The 21,497-nt window shown below is 34.9% G+C and overlaps 1 protein-coding gene across 6 annotated transcripts in view; it reads right to left on the minus strand.

The window, feature by feature from the left end:
* The window catches only part of NOL4 (nucleolar protein 4), a 405,759-nt gene that overhangs the window by 262,931 nt on the left and 121,331 nt on the right, over positions 1 to 21,497 (minus strand). For all 6 annotated transcript variants that reach the window (XM_011974392.1, XM_011974396.1, XM_011974394.1 and 3 more), the window contains one exon: positions 13,019 to 13,151. In XM_011974392.1, coding sequence (XP_011829782.1) covers positions 13,019 to 13,151 — 133 coding nt within the window. The remainder of the gene's footprint in view (positions 1 to 13,018; positions 13,152 to 21,497) is intronic.

Raw genomic sequence — 21,497 nt, forward strand, 5'->3', positions numbered from 1 at the left:
ACTCGGGAAGGGGAACATCACACACCGGGGCCCATTAGGGGGAGGGGGGATGGGGGAGGGATGGCATTGGGAGTTATACCTGATGTAAATGATGAGTTGATGGGTGCTGACAAGTTGATGGGCGCAGCACACCAACATGGCACAAGTATACGTACGTAACAAACATGCACGTTGTGCACATGTACCCTAGAACTTAAAGTATAATAATAAAAAAAGTTTAAAAAAAAACTTTAAAAAGCTAATTCATCAAACAGTGCCTAGCATTCAGTACAGTCAAGAAATTTTAGTTCTCGTCATCATCTGTCCTTTGAGTTAGAAATACCTTTTAAAAATAATTTGATTTTATATGGTTGAATTGGATGAGAGTTTATATGGATTTTATTGACTCTAAAATAGAATTCTGCACACAATATTTTAGATAAACAAACTACTGGTTCTGCTGGCATTCTTTAAGACAGTAGGCATGTCCTCACAGAGACCGCTTTAGAACCCCACATCAGCATTCCGTGCACTAAACTCCACTGTCCCTATACTGATAACCTGATTTTTCTTGATTGCTTTATCACAGATTTGAATAAAGACAGAGCTATGCAGTGATGAGTTGCACCTTTTATTCTGTATGGCACCAGGATTGATTCTCCACGACATTGTTACACCATAACAATAATGACATGTTAGAGAAATAACCCCATACAGAGAGATGGGCTGATTGATAATATTTCACTGCCAGAAACCCTCAAAATTTCTAAAATGTATATGAACATTTAAGGTTGCCAAAGACATAGCAATGCAGTGGTTGAAGGAAATCCCAAGAAATACTCCAGTACCTCAAGACCTCAGGAAATATTTTATGAAAAGTGACTGAGGGAAATTAAAAATTATTGTTGAAACAGCTAAAGCTTGCACACTCTCTCTCTGTCTCTGTCTTTACATATACACATACCCACACATACCCACACATGTACATTCAAAATGGATCAGGGATAACGGTCCTTATGAATGAGATTCTTCACAGAGGAAAAAGAAGGATGTGATAATTTAACAATATGTTGGCAATATTCGTGAGCTTTCATGTTGACTACAGTTTCTTGAAAATGGCATGACAGATTGGGAGGAAAAAGGAAAAAAACTCTGAATGACTCCAGCAGTCAGGATGGGAGGGAGAAACTAGAAGAGTGGAAAGTCTGTTCTTTCAGGAATCACCTTGGTTTTCTAAGGAAGGGCCAGCGGGGAGAAAACTGGTGGTATTTCCATTGCTCTTTAATTCCTTTCTCTAGTTTAAGAAAGCACTAAATCAGTTTAGAGATGTACAGAAAATGAGACGAGATAAAATGTTAGGAACAAGAAAGAGAACCCTAACAGGGTGAACACACAGATGGTTCTGGAACTATAATAAAGTCTAGAGAGAGATTATCTAAAGCTTCTCATTTACAAATATAGAAAAGGTTGCCCAAAGTTGTTAATAATACTTAAATAATGTTGCAGAACTAGTTACTGGCCGAGCTAGTGTCAATATTTATGATTGAGAGGTCCTTCATGCTGTCTTCTTAATGAATTCACCTTAACATACCAAAGTTACTAATTATTTTATTGCTTCCTAGTAGATTTTGGATGTCGATAAGGAAGAATTCAGAGGCTTCAGGAACCCCAAAGTAAGATATAAAAAGGACAGAATATTCATCCATGGACGTTGTTGTCGTTTCTTTCTGTTTGTTTTTCTTTTAGCAGTCAGGCCCTTCTTCCTTAGGGCTCCTGTGGTTTGTTAGGGGTTCACTCTAGACCCTATTCACCTGGGCCCCTCTTGCCCCTGGAGGTATCACCAGTGGAGGCTGCAGACCAGCAAAGATGGCAGCCGGCTTCTTCCTCTAGGAGTTCTGTCCCAGAGGGGCACCGACCTGATGCCAGCTGGAACGCTCCCGTATGAGGTGTCTGGAGAGTCTTGTTGGGAGGTCTCACACAGTCATGAGGAACTGGATCAGAGACCCACTTAAATAGTCAGTCTGGCTGCTCCCTGGTGGAGTGGGTGTGCTGTGCTGGGTGGAATCCCCCTGCTCTGGGCTGCCCCGACTCTGCAGAGCCAGCGACAGGAAAGACTAGGACTGCTGATCCAAGATACAGTGGCCACCCTTCCTCCTAGGGGCTCCTCTTAGGGATATCAGAGTTCTCTCCATAAATCCCTGGCTGGTGATGCTGAAATTGTTGCAGGGAGGCCCCGCCTATCAAGGAGAAGGAAAGCAACTGCCTATATAATATTTGGCAAGAATAACTGAGTCTAAGGGTTGAGTGCATTTGACTATAGAAGTAAGCAGATGGGGAAGAAGTTTCAAAACACTGTTTCAATTCAAAAAGTATTTAGGTTTCATTGTATTTTAAATACTGTGTGTGGCTCCAAAGGGAGTATGCAAGGACACATTAGATATACTTTGCTTTTTATCCCCAAATCACTCCCAATCAAGTGGAGAAATGAGACTGATAAGAAAATAATTACTGTAAATTTATAATAATTATAATGAGATAGCCTTTCAACCCCTTTCTTCAATACTTTCCAACTGTTCTTTCTTTATATCACCCACAATCTAAGATCCCTGTAAACCCAGTAAATAAAGATTTTCATGGTCAATTTACCCCTACGCGGTAGTTGATTTATCTGTCTGCACAGCTGCCATGCAACACGAGCTTCAAAGCCCTATTAAACACTGAAATTGCTTTTGCCTAAAGGCTAAAGCTGTTTTTAAAAGAAGTAATAGCTAGCTGACCCAAATTAGTACAAGAAAGTTATAAAGAAACGCAGCATGGTATTCAGTTTATGGTAAGTGTTTATAAAGGCTAGTAAGGTGATAGTAAAAACAAAAACAGACAAAAAAGACAGTTGTTCAAGACTTTCAAGTTGGAAATGCAGGTGATCTGATTCTATAATATAACTGGACATATAAATTGATAGGTTCAAAATTTATTTGAATAAATTCAGAAAGGATAGTATTGTCTAACATCTCTCCAGTGTTATGAGGCTTCTTCATTGTATTTATGCATTAACAGGCAGACAGAAATCCATATTTAAGGTTTAAAGGGTCTAGCATCTGCTATTTGGTCCTAACAGAACTTTGGCATCTCCTGGAGGTGCTGAAACTGATCGAACTTTGTATCCACATAAACATTCATGGACTGGCAAACACTGTCATGAAGACAGTGACGAAACCAAAAGAGCAATATCTCAAAACAAAGAACTCACCCAGCAGTAAAATTTCAAATTAATCTGACGTCTTTCATTGATCAGATTAGACTCTCCAAGGCAAGCGTGGAACCAAGCCAATTTCCCCTAGTTTCACAGAGGATCAGAACCGAGCTAAGATGGGACTGGTCTCTGGGGTGTGGCAAGTTTGAGCCTGAAATCAGTAAGCCAATTCTCTAAACAAGCACTCGTTTATATGAAAAGACACTTACATAATATGAGTAAAATATTGAAAGGCAGAATTGTCACTAAGGTAGAGCAAACTCCCAAATAAGTGGTCTTAAATGTAAAAAGAAAATAATATTCCCTATATACACATTTTAAATAAATGTGCAACTAAACATCATTTTTCATACTTTTATATGTAAGTCAAATTACATATAATTTTTCTTATACATATATGTAAGTCAAATTACATATAATTTTTCTCAGCTTTTCTTCTACTTTTGGAAACAGAACTACTGCTTAAAAGCAATTTCAAATGATTAAATACTTACACATGAACACACATACACACAAATAACAATATTACAAATGGATTTAACAATCAAAATTTCCTCCAATTCATAGTAACATTCCTTCAAATTACTTGTTTTCTTTATATTACTTATCAAGGTAGTCTATACTTCTGCAAATTATTATACAATTATTTATAGAGTAACTGCCATAAAGGAGAGCTTTCTAAAAGCTTCATCAGCTTAACTAATTCAATTCAGAATATTTAAACAAATTCATCATGTGAATTATTTTTAATAAGGCATTAAAACAACTTGAATTAAGAAAAAACAGCAGCACTGGATCATTTTTAGGTATTTTAAGTCCAGAAGTGTATGCAAATTAAAAAGTGAGAGCAAAAACACCATTAGGAACGAATTCAATTTTCAAGTCAAATATTTTATTACATTTGTGTAAAAGAATCAACATCCTTTTAACAATTTTTGCTCTATCCCAAGTTTCCTAAGCAATTGTAAACACTGAAAGAAAACAAACCTGCACAAGAAAGAAAATGACTTACACAAGACAACATAATCTCTCCAGGGAATCTGGTGTTCAGCCTGAAAAACATTTTAATAGCTTTTCTGATTAAAATTCACCATCACAAAAAAAGTTAACCACTGAATTTAATTTCCTATTCAGTATAATGTTTTACAACACTTTTATTAAAAACATGTTTTATTAGATTTTCCATTGAAATTAAATGGTGAGCAGTACATAGTTCTCGCTTTTACTGCTGGTTTATATGCTTTAATAATTACATAAAACTATCTTATTCAGCCAAATTAAATGCAATTTTAGCCACAAGCCTATTTTCACTAAAACTTTATTCACATATAAACTGGGCAGTAAAAAATGCATTGCAAAAGAGTATTTCATGTGTGTTTGTGTGTGTGTTCTAAAGTCCAGTGTATGCAATGTTCATATACATAAGTTTGAAAACAGATTGTAAAATTTCTTAGAGTAGGAGTATTTTCAAAAGTTATAAAATAACTGTCATATATGGCAATTGTCATAACTAAGAAAACAGAGCAACTTGAAACATATACAGACACATACTTATACTAGGAATGAACTTACATGCTATTCCTCACTCAAAAAGTAACTCAGAAGTTATTGGTAACAACATTTGAGCATAACGTGCACCAATGTGACTTAATCCCCTTTAGACCTACTGCCATTTTGACACTCCAGAACAGTTGGGTAGAATAGTAAAGAATATCTTCACAAGCATAGTGTGGAAAATTGGTTCCCATACTTATATCTCACACAATTGTCTTAGTCATCCCATCTGAGATGTGTCCCATGAATTGGCATTTTTAAAATAAATTCCCAATGTCAGAGTTTCAGGAGGCTAGTTTAGCACATAATCTGAATTAGGATATTAGAAAAAGTGAAACTCCAACAATCATATCTGTTTATGTACTTATTTATCTCACAATCAGATTGCTATTTTTGTTAACTTACTCCCTTATATGTTTCCACTGAAAAGAGGACTGTGATAATTTACGAGTGTACAAGTCAAGATATACACAATGTACATATGTGAGCATCATTGCTGTCTGAAACAGAAATGCATCTCAATTTCAAAAACACTTTGTTTCCATATCTTTCATATTCTAGTTTAAGCTGTTTTAGAGCTTGAACCATTAGTTTAAATCAAGGAAGTGTGGCAATTTCATATGATTCAATCTAATATGCAATGGTCATGCTTGTAAATCCATTGTCCAACTTATGCTAGAATTTAATATGTATTAGTTGAGTGAATAATGAAATATTGGACCTCACACCATTTACCCTTGTCCTAAGTATACCCAAGGATCCAAGCGAGTTACCTTTTAGAATTCTATCTTTGAATGGTACATTTGCCTTTTTTTTTTTTTTTGGCTACCTAGCCTCTGAATATGCTTAGCTATTTTTGGTGAATTCTATTAATATATCATATATGTCTTAGTGGGAGACAAAGATTTTTACTATGGAAGCCAAAAGTCTCAAAGGACCATGGGAAAATATTTAATATAGAAATATTTTAAATGGATTTTTTAATAGCCCAACTTTAGAATTCAGCATTCTAGGGAGGCTGAGGCAGGAGAATCGCTTGAACCCGGGAGGCGGAGGTTGCAGTGAGCTGAGATCATGCCACTGCACTCCAGCCGAGGTGACAGAGCAAGACTCTGTTTAAAAATAAATAAATAAATAAATACATTTTAAAAAAGATTCCAGTGTTCTATGGATTATTATTTGGGAATACGGCCCCAGATTAGTATGTTATCTTGCAAAATATCCACACAACCCTGAAGGCAGGAGTCTAACTCTAGATTTTAGAGGTGGATATTTGTTCTTGTCATTTCTGTAGTCTAGCCCTTGAAGGACTAAGTAGACATCAGTAAGATTCAATTTTTGCCCAAAGATATTCAAAGCAAGATATCTAAGATAATTTTCTAAGGTTTGGAAACTGTCTTCTAATATTTTGACCCTGAGAACCACAATGATTTTATAGAAAATGTGACTTTATTCAAAGGCAAGCAATTCAAATCATTAGAGTGCAGAATGTTAGCCTTTCCTTTAATTTACCTAAATATATTTATAACATTATTTCACATAATTTAATTATTATTTAATTTGAAACTAATTACCTATTCTTCAGAGTGAAGTAAGACCTAAAGGTCTTCAAAGTTTATTATAATTAACCACAATGTGTAAGATAAATAAATGTGTATGTCTATATATACACACATATATATTTATGCTATACTTTCATATTTGTATGCAAGTTAGCCCTAAATTTCAATTCAATTTTTTTCCTGCTTAGCAAACACAGGCTGACCAATTGAAGCATATCGAAATATTTTTATAATATCAATAATATGAGAAAAGGAGATTTTCTCCAATTCTGGCAAATGAACTATTTATTTCTAAATACTAATAGAATTATCAAGTACATCTTTGAATGGAAAAATTTCCTTGAAAATAAATATATATATTTTTAAATCTGTCATTAGTAGAAGTAAATATTGATGAACTAGCCCTTTAACAGAATTGTTGGCCAGGCAATGTGGCTCACGCTGATAATCTCGACACTTTAAGAGGCTGAGGTGGGAGGATCACTTGAGCCCAAAAGTTTGAGACAAGCCTGAGCAACATAGCAATACCCCATCTCACAAAAACAATTTAAGAATTAGCCAGCCATGCATACAGTGAGCTGTGATCGTGTCACTGCACTCCAGTCTGGGTGAAAGTGATATTATCCAGGGAAGAGAGAGAAAGAGAGAGAAAAAGAGAGAACCTCTTAATTTCCAAGTCCTTCTCCCTCTTTTATTGTGTCTAGACATTACCACATCCCATTGCTTGGCATACAGACATTGCTTACACTTCTTGTTAAACACTTCAATATATAAACAATACACTGATCCAACAATGAAGTACTAAACACTGCAGGAAAAAAAAAAAAAAAAAAACTGTGTTAAAAAATGTCTGTTACTCCACTGAGTCAACTGACATATGATAATCAAGGGACATTGACCATGCTCTCCGAAAAGCAATTTATTCTACGATGTTATGACCGAAATCATAGAAAATAAGGTTTAAAAAGAAATGTATACTTTTAAAAACTATAATCCCTTACATTTATAGCTGATTAAGCTGACATACAGAGAATTTAAGGGTATGCCTCAACATTCCTTTGTATTCCTATTATCTTTTCCAAAAATGCAAATATATATAAATTGTTGCAATTGAAAAATACATAAATATATTGGTAATATCTAATAATCTTTCTAATTGTTTGTGCTTAAAAAAAGAATAATTACTCCCTTACAAAATATCAATAGTTTACATTAAAGTGTTAACTCAGAAAAGTGATTAAAACGGTTCTTAGAAAAGTATCCTTCTATAAAATGAAGAGAAACATTTATTTTGAACTGAAACTTTAAGTCTGTTTCTAAATCTGACACTTTTCTTTTGCCACATATCTTTTCAAAAATAACCACAGACAAGGAATGAACATCGGCTGTTTTAGAAGGTACAAATTCATAATAAACTAAGTAATTGATTTAGGAAAGGGAATAATTTTTTGAGCTAATCCATGCTGCCATAAATGTCTAGGATCTGAGATTCAAACACAGCAGCTCAAGTGACAAAATTTCTGTTTCTAATCCATTTAAATGGATGGCAGAACAAGAACGCTTACAATTTGCTGAATATTTGAAGGATGCCTTTAGCTGTTAGGCCTCGAGATGCTTTTCGAAATTCTGTGAACCGCAGCCATTGCATAGCAAAGCTTCCTTCATAATAAGCTCCTTATATTCCACAACACCTTCAAGGTGTTGTGCTTTTACTCATGCTTTCATGAGTAAAGCAGATGTATATATAACCTTTAAATGATTTAAACTTAAAAACATTATTTTAAGTCTGTAAAAAAAAAAAATTAAATAGCCCAACATAGTTTCCTCAAAACCAAAAATGAGAGTAAAATGCTGTTTATGCAAATATTCAGTTTCTATGCATTTTTTGCCTTTATGTTTTTATTGAGTTAGGGAAATATTATAAACCTAAGAAAGGCAAAAGAAGCAGAATACTATATATTAATCCTGAAGGATTCTTCTCATTACAAATTCTTCATTCGGGTTTGTGTTTTCTTGACCTTTATCTAATTGTCTAGCCTGGGGAAAAATATTTTTCTTCTTTTTCTCTTTTTCTGAGTGTATATATATCTCTATATATAGATACATATTTCCAAAACAATGCACATTGGATAGTCTTCTTTTCCCTTTGTTTTTAATGAATACCTTTCAAATTTTCTACAACCATAGTGAAATAAAAATGGTGAAAAAAATAACTTATTTTACTCTTCATTTTATATGGTGCCCAATAAGGACATTTTTATGCCTACCTGTTATAGTTATTAGAAAGGATTCATAAAAATCATAATGTCCTACTTCAATTTCTCTAAATAAAATCTTAAGTTAATCACTTAATGTTAAAAAAACAACATTTTTAATTTAACTTAAAAAAATTTGTATTGTTTAGATTTTCAAAATATTAAACAGGGATTTCAGTCAACTGTTAAAATAGGAATTTCTCCTATAGTTTTTCCAGACTTCAGACACATTCAACCAATGGCTGCAGAGAACGGAGTTTAACTGCCAGTCAAAATAAAATAATGATCTATATCTACACTGTCTGACACAGTAGCCACAGCCACATGTAGCTATTTAAATTTGAATTAAAATTAAATTACAATAGCTTCTCAGTCACACCAGCCATATTTCAAGTACTCAATGGCCACAATGTGGAGAGTGACTATCATTTTGGACAGTGTAACTAAAGAACTATTCTGAGATTGCAGAAAGTCAACTGGACACTGATTCCTAGACTTTTCTTCAGCCCCTACTTCTCAACATCTCTCCACTGTGTCTCCTCAATCCCCATCATACTGGATTCTTGCACAGACCCTTATTCTCTACCTATACCATTTGTTTCCAACTTAGAGTAATTTTGTCCCACAAGGGACATTTGCAACATCGGAAGACATTTTTATTTGTCACAGTTGGGAGAAGGGGAACTACGAACATGCAGCAGGTAGAGGCCAGGAATCTGCTAAACATTATGCAATGCAGAGGACATCCCTCTCCAACAAAGAGTTGTGTGTCAATAGTGGCAACACTGAATTTGATACATATTCCTTAAAATTATGTGTTATATGAGGTAGGTCCCATGCCTTTTTTTTTCTCACTGTGATACGCGCACACACACAAACACACACACTCACCCCTAATATAGGAGGCTCTAAAAGAAAGGTAATGTTAGACAAATAAATCAAGATACAGAAGAGCATAAATGACATAATTCTAGGTATTTGATGACAAAATTTTCTGAGTATGTATACGGTTGTGTATTTGTAAACAGGAAAAAAAGAAATTTTACAGAAGGTTGTCAATATGGATTACTTAGGAGAGTACCATTGTCAGAAGGAAGGACAGAAGAAAAGAAGATAAATATGTAAAACTTATGTTACAAAATATAATCATTCTGAAAAGTTATATTTTAATCATTTAAATGATACAGCATATAAGAACTATCTCAAATGAAGCCAATGAAAGGAAATCTGTAAGCAAGTGAAGACTCATTACTTAATATGGTATTTTCATTCTAGAACAGAAACAGCTAATAAGTGAGAAAAATAATGCAGTTTCATACAGTGATAAATCCTCTGAAGAATGTTAACAATTAGGAAATAGGTAAGGGGAGATATTCCTGACCTCAGGAAAGATGTCAGGGCTTGGAGAAATAAATTTGGGATTCATCTAGGTACAGATGGTGTGGAAAGCGACATGATTAGATGTGGTGTCCTAGGGAGTGAGAATAAGAAAGAGAGAGTTGAAGCCTGCACTCTGGTATCTATGGAATAGAACATGGAAAAGGAGCCCACAGAGATGAATGACACAGAAATCACATCAGAAAAAAAAAAAAAAAATAGGGAGTGTCGTCCTTAAACATTAGTGTTGAAGGAGATGAGGACTAAGGGTTGACCAATGAATTAAGCAAGAAGAAGCCTGCTGGTGATGTTCACAAGAACAAGTGAAGTCGGTGGCAAGGATGAAAGCCTACTTGAGATGAGCCAAAAAGGGTAGGGTGGAAATAATGGGACAACTCTTTCAGAGTTTCACTATAAAGTCTTTTGCAGGGGTGATACAGAGAAATAGGGCAATGAATGAAGAGGTGCAATGGGATATGATATGATTAAATGTTTCTGTCCCATCCAAAATTGATGTTGAAACTTAATCCCCAACATAGCAGTATTAAGAGGTATGGCCTTTAGGATGTGTCAGTCTCATCTCATGAATAGGATTAGGTGCCCTTACAAAATGGCTTGAGAGGCCAGCCACAGTGGCTCATGCCTGTAATCCCAGCACTCTGGGAGGCCGAGACAGGCAGATCACTTGAGGTCAGGAGTTCAAAACCAGACTGGTCAACATGGTGAAACCCCATCTCTACTAAAAATACAAACAAAAAATAAATTAGCTGGGCATGGTGGTGTGTGCCTATAGTCCCCGCTACTCGGGAGGCGGAGGCAAGAGAATTGCTTGAACCTGGGAGACAGAGGTTGTAGTGAGCCAAGATCACACCACTGCACTCCAGCCTGGGCAACAGAGCAAGACTCCATCTCAAAAATAAAATAATAAAATAAAATAAAATAAAATAAAAGGGCTTGACAGAGGAGTTTACCCTTCTTTGGATCCTGCCAGCATGAGAGGATATGGTGTTCCTTCCCTTGGGAGGATTCAGCAATAATGCACTATCATGGGAGAACAAGCTCTTCCAGACACTGAACCTACTAGCACCTAGATCTTGGACTCCCAGATCTTGGACTCCAGAACTGTGAGAGATAAATTTCTGTTCTTTATAAATGATCCAGTCTCAGGTATATGGTTATAGCAGCACAAATGGAAAAAGACAAAATCAATGGAGGCATTTTAAAGAAGATATTTATCAAATTATGTTTGTATGTAGATTCTAATAATCTAGCAGAGTGAGGAAAACCTCTAATGCAGGAGAAAGAGGAGGCATCATTGCAAGAGAAAACTCAGCAGGAAATGTAAGAAAAAAGTATCTGATATGTAAGGCAAGGAAGGGTTAGGCCTAGGTTAGAAAAGGAACAACTAGGTAGGTGATTACCCTTGAAACATTCATCAATATATCATGAGAAAGTGCTTTTCCCTAAGAGTACATAATATTTGGAGTTATTCCACTGCATTTGATTAAAATCAATATAGATTTATATCACAGCAGCTGGCCATAGCCAAAGACCCGCAGCTTGCAATTTCAGTCAAGTAAACAATTAATTTCCATGATGAGAGACATCCTCTATATTCTCTATACATCCTCTACATTATCTATATTCCTTAAAATTAGGGACTAAGATGGTTAGGAGATACCTAAGTTAAATGCATAAGCAAATTAATGGAGTGATGCACATTACTAAGAATCTTTCAGTTATTCTATGATCTTGGTGCTATACAACGGCCATTGAAAAATACGAAATCTGAGGAATGCCTACTCATGTTTTAGAAGAAAAGAGAAAATTTATATCTAAATCAGAAAAACTTCATTCGTATAATATTTCCAAATAAATGGCTTTTCTACTACAATAGCTATTTTAGCACATAGCAAGTAAGATACAATCTTAAAGTCACTGATAGTCAATGCATTCCTCATTTTCTTATAACTCAAGCTAACAAGGACACCACCGTCTTTTAAGAATCATCTGAAATGAGAAAAAGAAAAGCCCCTCTGTTCTTGGACGTTTTTTATGCTTCAAACTAGGGATTTCTTATGCCTTGCCAACACAAACAGAACACAAATAGCAGCTAGAAATATAGCAATCTTTTGCAACCAGTTTGTAATAGCAACTGTCAGAGAAAGCAAAGGTTTTTTTCAGTATCTATAAATGTAAGTACAAAATTCTTCAATCAAAAAGTTCATATAAACTTGTTAAATATAGAAATAATAAACAAATTTTGAATATAATTGGCCAATTTCTCTTTTTGTCCACAATTACCAAAATAAGTCAAATTTACTTGTATGCATAATTTTATATTTACAAAGAGAAAAATCTACAAAGGTAGTTTTGAAAGATCTCCAAAAATTTTAGGCCTACAATGTTAGCATGACATCTACTTTCTCTACGTATCTAGCTTTCTTCCTATCAAGAACAACAGGCTGATTCAGAAATCTTTAATGAACCCAGGAATAAGAGATCATGAGCTTTCTTTCCTTAACAGCTGAATAAAGTAGTTCAAAATCACAGCAAAATATTGTCTTACTCAGCACTACTGCTCTGGTAAAATTTCCTTTAATATCTAGTGATTCTTAGTTGAAACTTGTCTTTTACATAAAAGAAAAACATCCAAGTTAATATTTTGATCACATTTAAATGCTTGATGTAGTCAGAAGGATGACAGCCCAAGAAATCAAAGCTAGAAAATATTATCAGAGAAACCAAACTGTATTGATATAACACATACTTTAAGTTCAAGGAGCAAAACGTGAATTAGCTTGAATTTTATAACCAATATCTGCTTATAAATCAGTCTAACACCTTGGTTTTGAACAAAGTTTTGAATTACAAAATAGTGAAGTGGATGACACAACCTAAATAATAGAGAAAAGTTCCCATAGAAACACGCAGATTTTTAAAAATTGACACAAGAATTAAGAGGTAGTTGTTTCCATGCATTCTGACTCGTTTTTTGGGGGGTTGTTTTGCTTATGTAGTCAAACTGAAAGGCTTACCATCTTGCTGGCCATGAAGATTCTGGGGACTTTGCATTCTTTCTTCAAGATTGGAGCTAAGATCAGAGTTCACAGCTGACATCCGTGTTGAATCACTCATGTCAAATTCATCACTTTCTATTGAACTTTCATCCTGAAAATAGTTTTAAAATATCATCAAGTATTTAAAAATATAATACATTTAAATAATAACCATTTTATCTACAAGGTCAATTGAAGTTTAACCAGTAAATGTTTACAGAATTCAGAAAAGTATGTTACAAACTAATGGATTTTTAAAATAACAAACAATGGAATAATTTCTCCCTTCAAGGAATTTCAAGACTTGTGAAATAATATGTCTTTATGTACGCCAATATTTTAAAGGTAAAAATATATACTTAGAGACAGTGTAGTTTAGGAATTAACCTGAATAAAGAAAGAATGATTTTATAGTAAATACTTTCTAAAAGAGTTAATCATAAAATGTAACATAAAGAGAAATACAAGTTTTGATTAAAAACTAAATGACCGAAAAATGTTGTAAGCAGAAATATTAGAATGCAGAAAGGGCTTTATAAAAATGTTTCATTGGCAAACATGATAGATTCTAATATGGCAAACTTATACATTAGGTTCAAAGTCCACATGTAATGGAGAGCAAGGTAATCTTAGTACACCCTTTCTTTCTTTGCAAGCAAATATAAATTGCACGGCAACCACAAAAAGGAGTTCTAGGTAAAATTGTGAATGAAACATGTATTAAAAGTCAGTTCATAAAATGGAATTACCAAAAGGCCACTTTGCTGAATGGCCAATTTATCAAATCTTTCCAAATGTTAAACCAAATCTAGGATATATTATTGCGGTCGTTTTACTGAAGCAAACTTCATTTGGAGAACTGATTTTTGGACAAATGGTGTATTTATAAAGGCTGGAAGGCCCAGGAAACCTGTGAAAATGTAAATGTTTAATCAAAATCTCTAGCTTTGACTTTAATTTGTAAATGTTTGATCTGAATGTTTAACACTAATGTAATAATCAGCGGTAGTAGTGCTATTTATGTTGCACACGTTATTTATGTTTCATTACAACCATGAATTAGCTACAAATTTGCAAACAATTTATAGATGAAGAAATTGAGGCATAGAGAAGTTAAATCATTTTCCCTGCTATTATATACTAGAACCAGTAGTCATATGAAGTCATCCAGACTAGAGGAAACAGCATCTTTAAATAGGAAGAATTACCTTGGTTTCATAAATGACATCTTGGCATTAGCAAAGAAGTTTCTATTATTAACGAACAAGACCATCCTGGTAGACTAATAAATTGGCATTCTGATTCTTACGTCAGGCTCAGTGGTTTTGGCTGTGTTGTCTTTCCTTTATCAAAGACTGGGTCATGCTTGGGCACACTGAGTAGCACTAGCTCTTCATTAAGTCCGTAAGGAAATGCCACTGTGTTAGATCTCTGGACAATCAGCCACATAGACTTCTCTTAGTTACATGCCCTCTCTCAATTCATTATGTTTACTCCAATTCTAAATTCTAGTGTGTGTGTGAGTGTGTGTGTGTTTGCGTGTGTGTGTATGCAAACATAAGAGACTTCAATGTGGACTGACATTATCAGTAATAACAATGTGGACTTGTTACTAGTGTCGATCATATACAAATACATACATATATACACACATTGATAGATGATACAGATATCTATTACATACACTATATATACTTTCTGTGATGTCATAGTATTTTAGAGGATATTCTCAGAAGCCAGACTTCCTAGATTCAGGTCCATATTCTGCCAGTTATTAGATATGGTAGCTTAAGCAAGTTACCTCAACTTACTGTGCCTCAGTTTCTTTATCTATACAATAGAAATAAAAATTGTGCCAATCTCACAGAGTCATATGAGGAGTGAGGGAATGTACTATATTTAAAGTATCTAGAACAATGTCAGGTACATGATAAGCACAATAAAACTGTTTAATATTACTATATGGAATATACAATAAATTCTACAGAATATATTATGCACACTTATTACAGTATATGAACATATACAACAAAATATAGCACATTTCAATATAATGTAAAGGCAAACAAAATGTGTTACTAAAGTAGCTGTGTGTTTACATAAACACATAAACAGTCTTTATAAGTATTTGTTATAAAGGTCACAACAAGCTAACTATAAGTAAGCTGGTAAAATATCATTTATATGGCATATAAATATGTAAAATGTATACATATATGAGGATATGTATGTGTTGTGTATTTATGTTTAAAGAAGAGCTAAATATAAAGATTCAGGTCACAGACCCTGTTCTATGAAATGATTGTAAAAACAGCCACAGCATATTATGGAAAATCAATATATTTTTTTACTACCACTAAAATGTATGCTGACACTCTTGCCGGCATACATTTTAATAAACTCAGATGAGAGATTAAAATGTTTATGTAACCAAATGTATACTTATGTATTTTTGTAATTAAAAAAACACCATGTTAGATTATTTATCATCATAAGTGGCTTAATGATTGAAAATATTTTAAATATTTTCTTCCACTATTACATATGAAATATAATTCATTTTCACAATTACATTCTTTATTAGAATCCAATTGTTACACATTTGCAAAAAGCTTTAATGAGAATAAGTGCATGTATTCATTCTGTATATTCCATTCTAATTAATAATTGATTAAATTATTGTTTTTAATAAAAGCTAGCAGAGGTATATGAAATATAAGCTTGTGCTTTTTTACCAACATAGAGATAATACTAATTACACTAGGAAGAAACTATTGAAAGCTTCTAAGATTAAGCAATCAGAAAACCTGACTGATGTGATATTAAGTATTTTATTCATGATTATCTTTAGACCATTCATCTAATTTCTTTTCTCTATGAAATTCTATTTTGTTTGACAATCAGAAAAAACTCTCCACATCATACTGTGTGAGCTTATTTCTTACATGAGTAAAATCTCATGATAATGAAAGTCATGACCAGAGACCATAATAATTCTGCCTCCTTGAAACTTAATGTTTTAATATTAGAACAATTTAACTGTAACAAATAATTTTCTTTTCAGTCTTTTCCCTTTTAAACATGGCACTTATTTACTTTTCAAAAGCTTTGTTATTGAGCTTTTATTTCTATCTTCAGAAGTTGTTTGAAATGGAGACCGCTAATCTGCTCCATATTTCATTTTAGTTTCCAAGTTCCAGATATTACCTGTAAAGGGTCTCTACCATGTACTTTCTGATTTTCCCTGCTATTGTCCTGCTTGATTAGTTCAAAATTGTATTTTTCCATTTCCTAAACTATGTAATAATAGTCTCTCAGTTAACTTATCCACATCCAATTTCTCTACACCAGTCCTGCCTATTAACTATTGCCAAATTAAGCTTCCCATTTCTGAACATGTCACTTCTCTGCTGATAAATTTGTAGCCCTATCCATTGTTTGTCAAAAAATGTGTATGCTATTCAGTCAAACATTTACAGTTTCCCCTAAAACTGTTTAGAAACCACTCCCACCAATCTTCTCTTTCTGTTGATTTTTTAAAACTTATCGTCTGCTCAAATCAAATTAAAGCTTACATTATCAGCATCTCTGTGAAATTCATCATCTCAAACCTTAGTGTGCATGAGTGTAGATTCTGTTAAAAATTCATATCCCCTGGTCCCACATATCAGACCTAGAATTAGCATCTTTGGGGTGGTGTCCTGCTACATGTAGTTCAATGAGCTATTTAATGTTGGCTATCAGCCCAGTCCAGTGCTGTTCAAGAAAACATTGTGCAATGATGGAATTGCTCTATAATATTCTCTATTCAATAAGGTAAATACTAGTTGTATGTGGCTATTGAACATTTGAAATGTGGTAAGTGTGACTTAAGACCTGAATTTTTAGTTTTAGTTAATTTTAATTGATGTTCAGTTAAACTTAAACATTCACATGTGACTAATGACTACCATCTTGGGCAGTGCGTATCTGACAATCCTTTGTTGTGAGATCTTGAAAATATATTCAGTCATTCACTACTAGCAAACAGTAAACATTTTAATAGATAAATTGTTTCACATATCACATTCCATAGGATGAATTTCTAGTCAAGTAATATAAATATATTTGAAAAGTGTAATAATTATCATCAAATGATCCCCCAGAAAGTTTGCTCCAGTTTAAACCCTCACCAATCGTTCATAAGAAGGTCAAATGATCTCATATTGGATACAGTATTTTGTAAAATCTTTACAAAATGTGGTAAGCCTCAAATAACAAGTTAATTCACTAAAATTGTATTTTGGTTAATATAAGAGGTTGAGGTTTTTTTAATGGTTATTGACCATGCAGTGGATAATTTCCAAAGATGGCTACTATGGATCCCTTCCCCTCCCCACTGCCCCTTACATGCGTGCCACTCCTCAGATCAAGGAACCGTATTTCTCGCTCCTCCCCTTGAAACTAGGCTGATTTTGTTATTTGCTTTCGTCAGTAGAAATGTGGCAGAAGTGATGTTGTGTCAGTCCCAGAACAACAGGGAGCTCCCACTTCCTGTCTCTTGGAAACCAGCTGCCATAGAATAAAGCTGTCAGATAAGAAGTCTGACTACCCTGAGACCAGCACACTGTGAGGAAGCATAAGCCAGCCACAGGGAGAGTGAGAGGTCACGTAAAGGAGCCTAAAGATGCATCAAGGAGCCAGGTACTTAAGTGAGGTTTTCTTGGACTATCCAGCCAGGTCCAGCTACCAGTTGAATGTCACTGAGTAAATGATCCTAGCTTATGCCAGGAGTAACAAAATAAATCACCCAGAGGTTCTTGGCTAACTGCTTAACCCATAGAATAATGGGTATTAACAAATCATTGTTGTATTAAGTCACTAAGTTTTAGGGGTGGTACCTAGCAAAAGAAAACTGAAAACCATCTAATTTTTCCCCTTTGAGCTACAACATAGCATTCTATTTACATTAATTTGTTGCTTAAAAAAGCAAATAGTTAATACTAACTTTAAGTGGATGTGTTGCAGAGTAGGAAGACTTTGGGCTCCAAAGTTATTTAAACCTAGGTTCAAATACCTAATCTTCTCTCTACCAGTTTAATCATTAGGGTAAGTTTTATCAGCTAAAAACCTTGGTGCCCCATCTGCAAAATGGAGGTGGAACAACATGTCAGTGGTTCTAAGTAGTAAATTATTTATGGCCAGTTTCCTAAATTTTCCTGTGTATTTTTCCTTTCCACATCAATTCCTTCTTTGATGAGTACATAAAAAGAGTAATTTAATAGAATTTTGCCATTTGAACACGTTTCGACATTTTTCACAAGACAGTCTGAGCAAACTGTTTAAAAATATTATTTCAGGTTGGGCACGGTGGCTCGCGCCTGTAATCCCAGCACTTTGTGAGGCTGAGGCAGGTGGATCACCTAAGTTCAGGAGTTTGAGACCAGCCTGGCCAACATGGTGAAACCCCATCTCTACTAAAAATATAAAAATTAGCCTGACATGGTGGTGGGCGCCTGTAATCCCAGCTACTCGGGAGGCTGAGGCAGGAGAATCGCTTGAACCCGGGAGGCAGAGGTTGCAGTGAGCCAAGATCGTGCCACTGCACTCCAGCATGGGCAACAGAGTGAGACTTTGTCTCAAAAAAAACAAAAACAAAAACAAAAACAAACAAACAACTACACATGCTTCGGTCCCTGGTTATTTCAGTATCTCTGGAAACATCCTGACCTGTCACTTCCATGAACTCTTCCCTAATGATCTTGTCCTCTACCTTTCTTCAGTCATTTTGCTCTCATAATCATGTTGTATGCATTTCATTACCAGCAACTGCACATCCTCCAAAATCTTGATTTCAAGCATCCCATTCTCTACAACATCTCAAATTTTCCCTATCACTTGCTCTAGTATTGCATGTATTTTAGTATTCTGATGAAATTTCTATCCCACTGATATTTATCATCCCTTGATTCTAACCCTCTAACCCTTTGGCACTGACCTCCCTGCTCTCGGCCCACCTCTCTCATGACCTCACTCATCTTCTTATGCGGCTAGAATTCCAAGGCTTGTCATTTTAATCATACCCTCCTATACCACTTCTATTATTTTGACAAGACCCAAAATATGAGTAATTCTGTTTTTTGCCTTATTCTGTTCTACCCATGCCCCTGTATAGCTGGATATAGAGATGAACAATTATTTAAATGACCTCACTTGAAACTCAAGAGAGGTCCATTTTCCTGGTTAATTCACTCCTCACTGTCTACTCTTCACATTCTCTCCTCAAACTTTCAACACCTTCTCAAACACCCTCACTCTTGCTTTTTTTTTGTTAACTGATGAATTAGGAGCAAACAGAAGAACAATTCCATAATCTCCACGACTATTTCCATTCGCCTGCCTCTATCTGATCCCTCCTGTCTGTGCTCCATTCTAAAGCCAACTTCTCCAGTTTTGTACAAGAAATCCTACCTATTAATGCCAAGGACATTGCTTCATCAATTCTCCTTCCTCTTTCCTAAATCACTATTTTCCTCTGCTACATGAATCCCATCAACATGTAATATGCTATAATTTCTTTGATTTTATAAAAAAAAATAATTAAAAACTCCTGTTCCCATGCTCCCTCTGGCTCCTACCTCTTTCCCCTGCTCCCCTTCATAGCAAACTCTTCAGTGACTTTGCTGCTGTCATCCTGAGTACCTCATAAAAACTGCTCTTGTCAAGAACACCATTGACTTCCACCAGGCTAAATACAAATTTAATTTTCAGACTTCAGTATAATTGACTTTTCACTTGCTTTGACATAATACATTACCGTAGACATACTGAAAAACCTTTTTTCCAGTTTTATTCTAGTTCACAAGCTCTCTTGCTTTTTCTAATACCCTGGGTGCTCTTCCTCAGTATCCCCTGTTGATTCCTCCTCATCTGCCAGATGTTATAACATTGGAATTTCCCAAATCAACGTTATTGGGCTTTGTTTGTTCAATCTACACTCACTACCTTAGTAGTACCTTCAGGCACATGGCTTCACACACTATCTGCCCATGGATGATGCTTGGCCTTACGTCTAGCTTAATTCTTTGTTCTTAATCACACATGCCAACTGTCTAATTGACAAATCTACTTAAATCTCTAATAAACCTCTTAAATCTACTTGAATTTCTAATGAAGAGCTCACAATTGAACTTCCAATATCATACCTCAAATGTTTTCTACCCCCAGTTTTTCTTACACTAGTTAATACCAATTCTACCCTACTTGCTCAGATTAAAAACCTTGGAGACATTACTACTCTTGACTTTCACACTTCTCATCAAATCTGTCAGTAAAACTTAAAATCTATTCATAATTTCTCCTCTTTCCACTACCTAAACCACTATGTCTTTGATTCAAGCCACTATTATCTTCTTTCCTGATACATTCTTCAGAAGCTTTTGTTAAATCCAACTAAAATGTATACTCATAAGATGACCATTGAAAACCCTTAGCATCAGCTTCTTCTAGAAGCATGTAGCAAAGGAAACTCTTGCCAGCAGGGCAGCATCAGGTGTTTCACTTCCATGGAAACCCTTGAAGGGGTCATGTAGCAATTCACATAGTTAATTAGACATATTTTCTTTAGCTCTTCCTGTGATATAGCTCAGGTACAAGAAAACAGTAATCATACTGGGTAGGTTGGAAACTTAGCAGAGAAGCCCCATGCCCCAAAAGAGACAAAATATCTTATCACAGCACAGTTAATACCTTAAGGTCCCCACAAAGGACATGCCAATTACAAAAATTATTCAACTCAAGGAAATCAAAAGATTCTCACCAGATATTTGTCTTCTGATACAGTTTAACAATTGGAATCATTTTTGCCACAGCAATGTTGCCTAGTAACACAGTTATCATTTCAATGTTAGCAGTTTTGCGGGACAGCAAACTCCAAAAGTTAATCAAAGGCCAATTTCTCATGCAGGAAGGAATAGAGCTTTGTTAACTCCTTACCCACACTGATTTCTGTAATAACCTTCTACTGGTGTCTGTGCATCCAGTTTTTTTTCTTTCCTCTTCAGTCTATTCTCAGCCCACATGATTAAGTTAAAATATGGATCAGATCACATGACTTCTCTGCTCAAAAAAAAAAAAAATATGGCTCCCCATATTACTCAGAGTAAAATTTAAAAGTTCTTAAAATGTAAGACTCTATATAACTTGACTTTCCACTATCTCTTTAAACTCCTCTCCTATTTTCCTCTTCCTTGAGCATTCTGTTGCAACCATGTTGACTATCTTGCTGTTCCTACAGCTACTAGATACACACCTGCCTCAGGAACTTTTCACTGTATCCCTCTGCTACATGCACACATTTCCTTCCCTTCTACTCAAATAACACATTTTAATAAAGCCTTTTAAACTTGTGATTCCCTAGTTCTACAGGGAGTCCCATGTCTGGCCTTCTTTGTTTCTCTTAATAGCATTTAGCATCTTC

Source organism: Mandrillus leucophaeus, unplaced genomic scaffold, assembly GCF_000951045.1.
Source record: "Mandrillus leucophaeus isolate KB7577 unplaced genomic scaffold, Mleu.le_1.0 Scaffold145, whole genome shotgun sequence".
NCBI lineage: Eukaryota > Metazoa > Chordata > Mammalia > Primates > Cercopithecidae > Mandrillus > Mandrillus leucophaeus.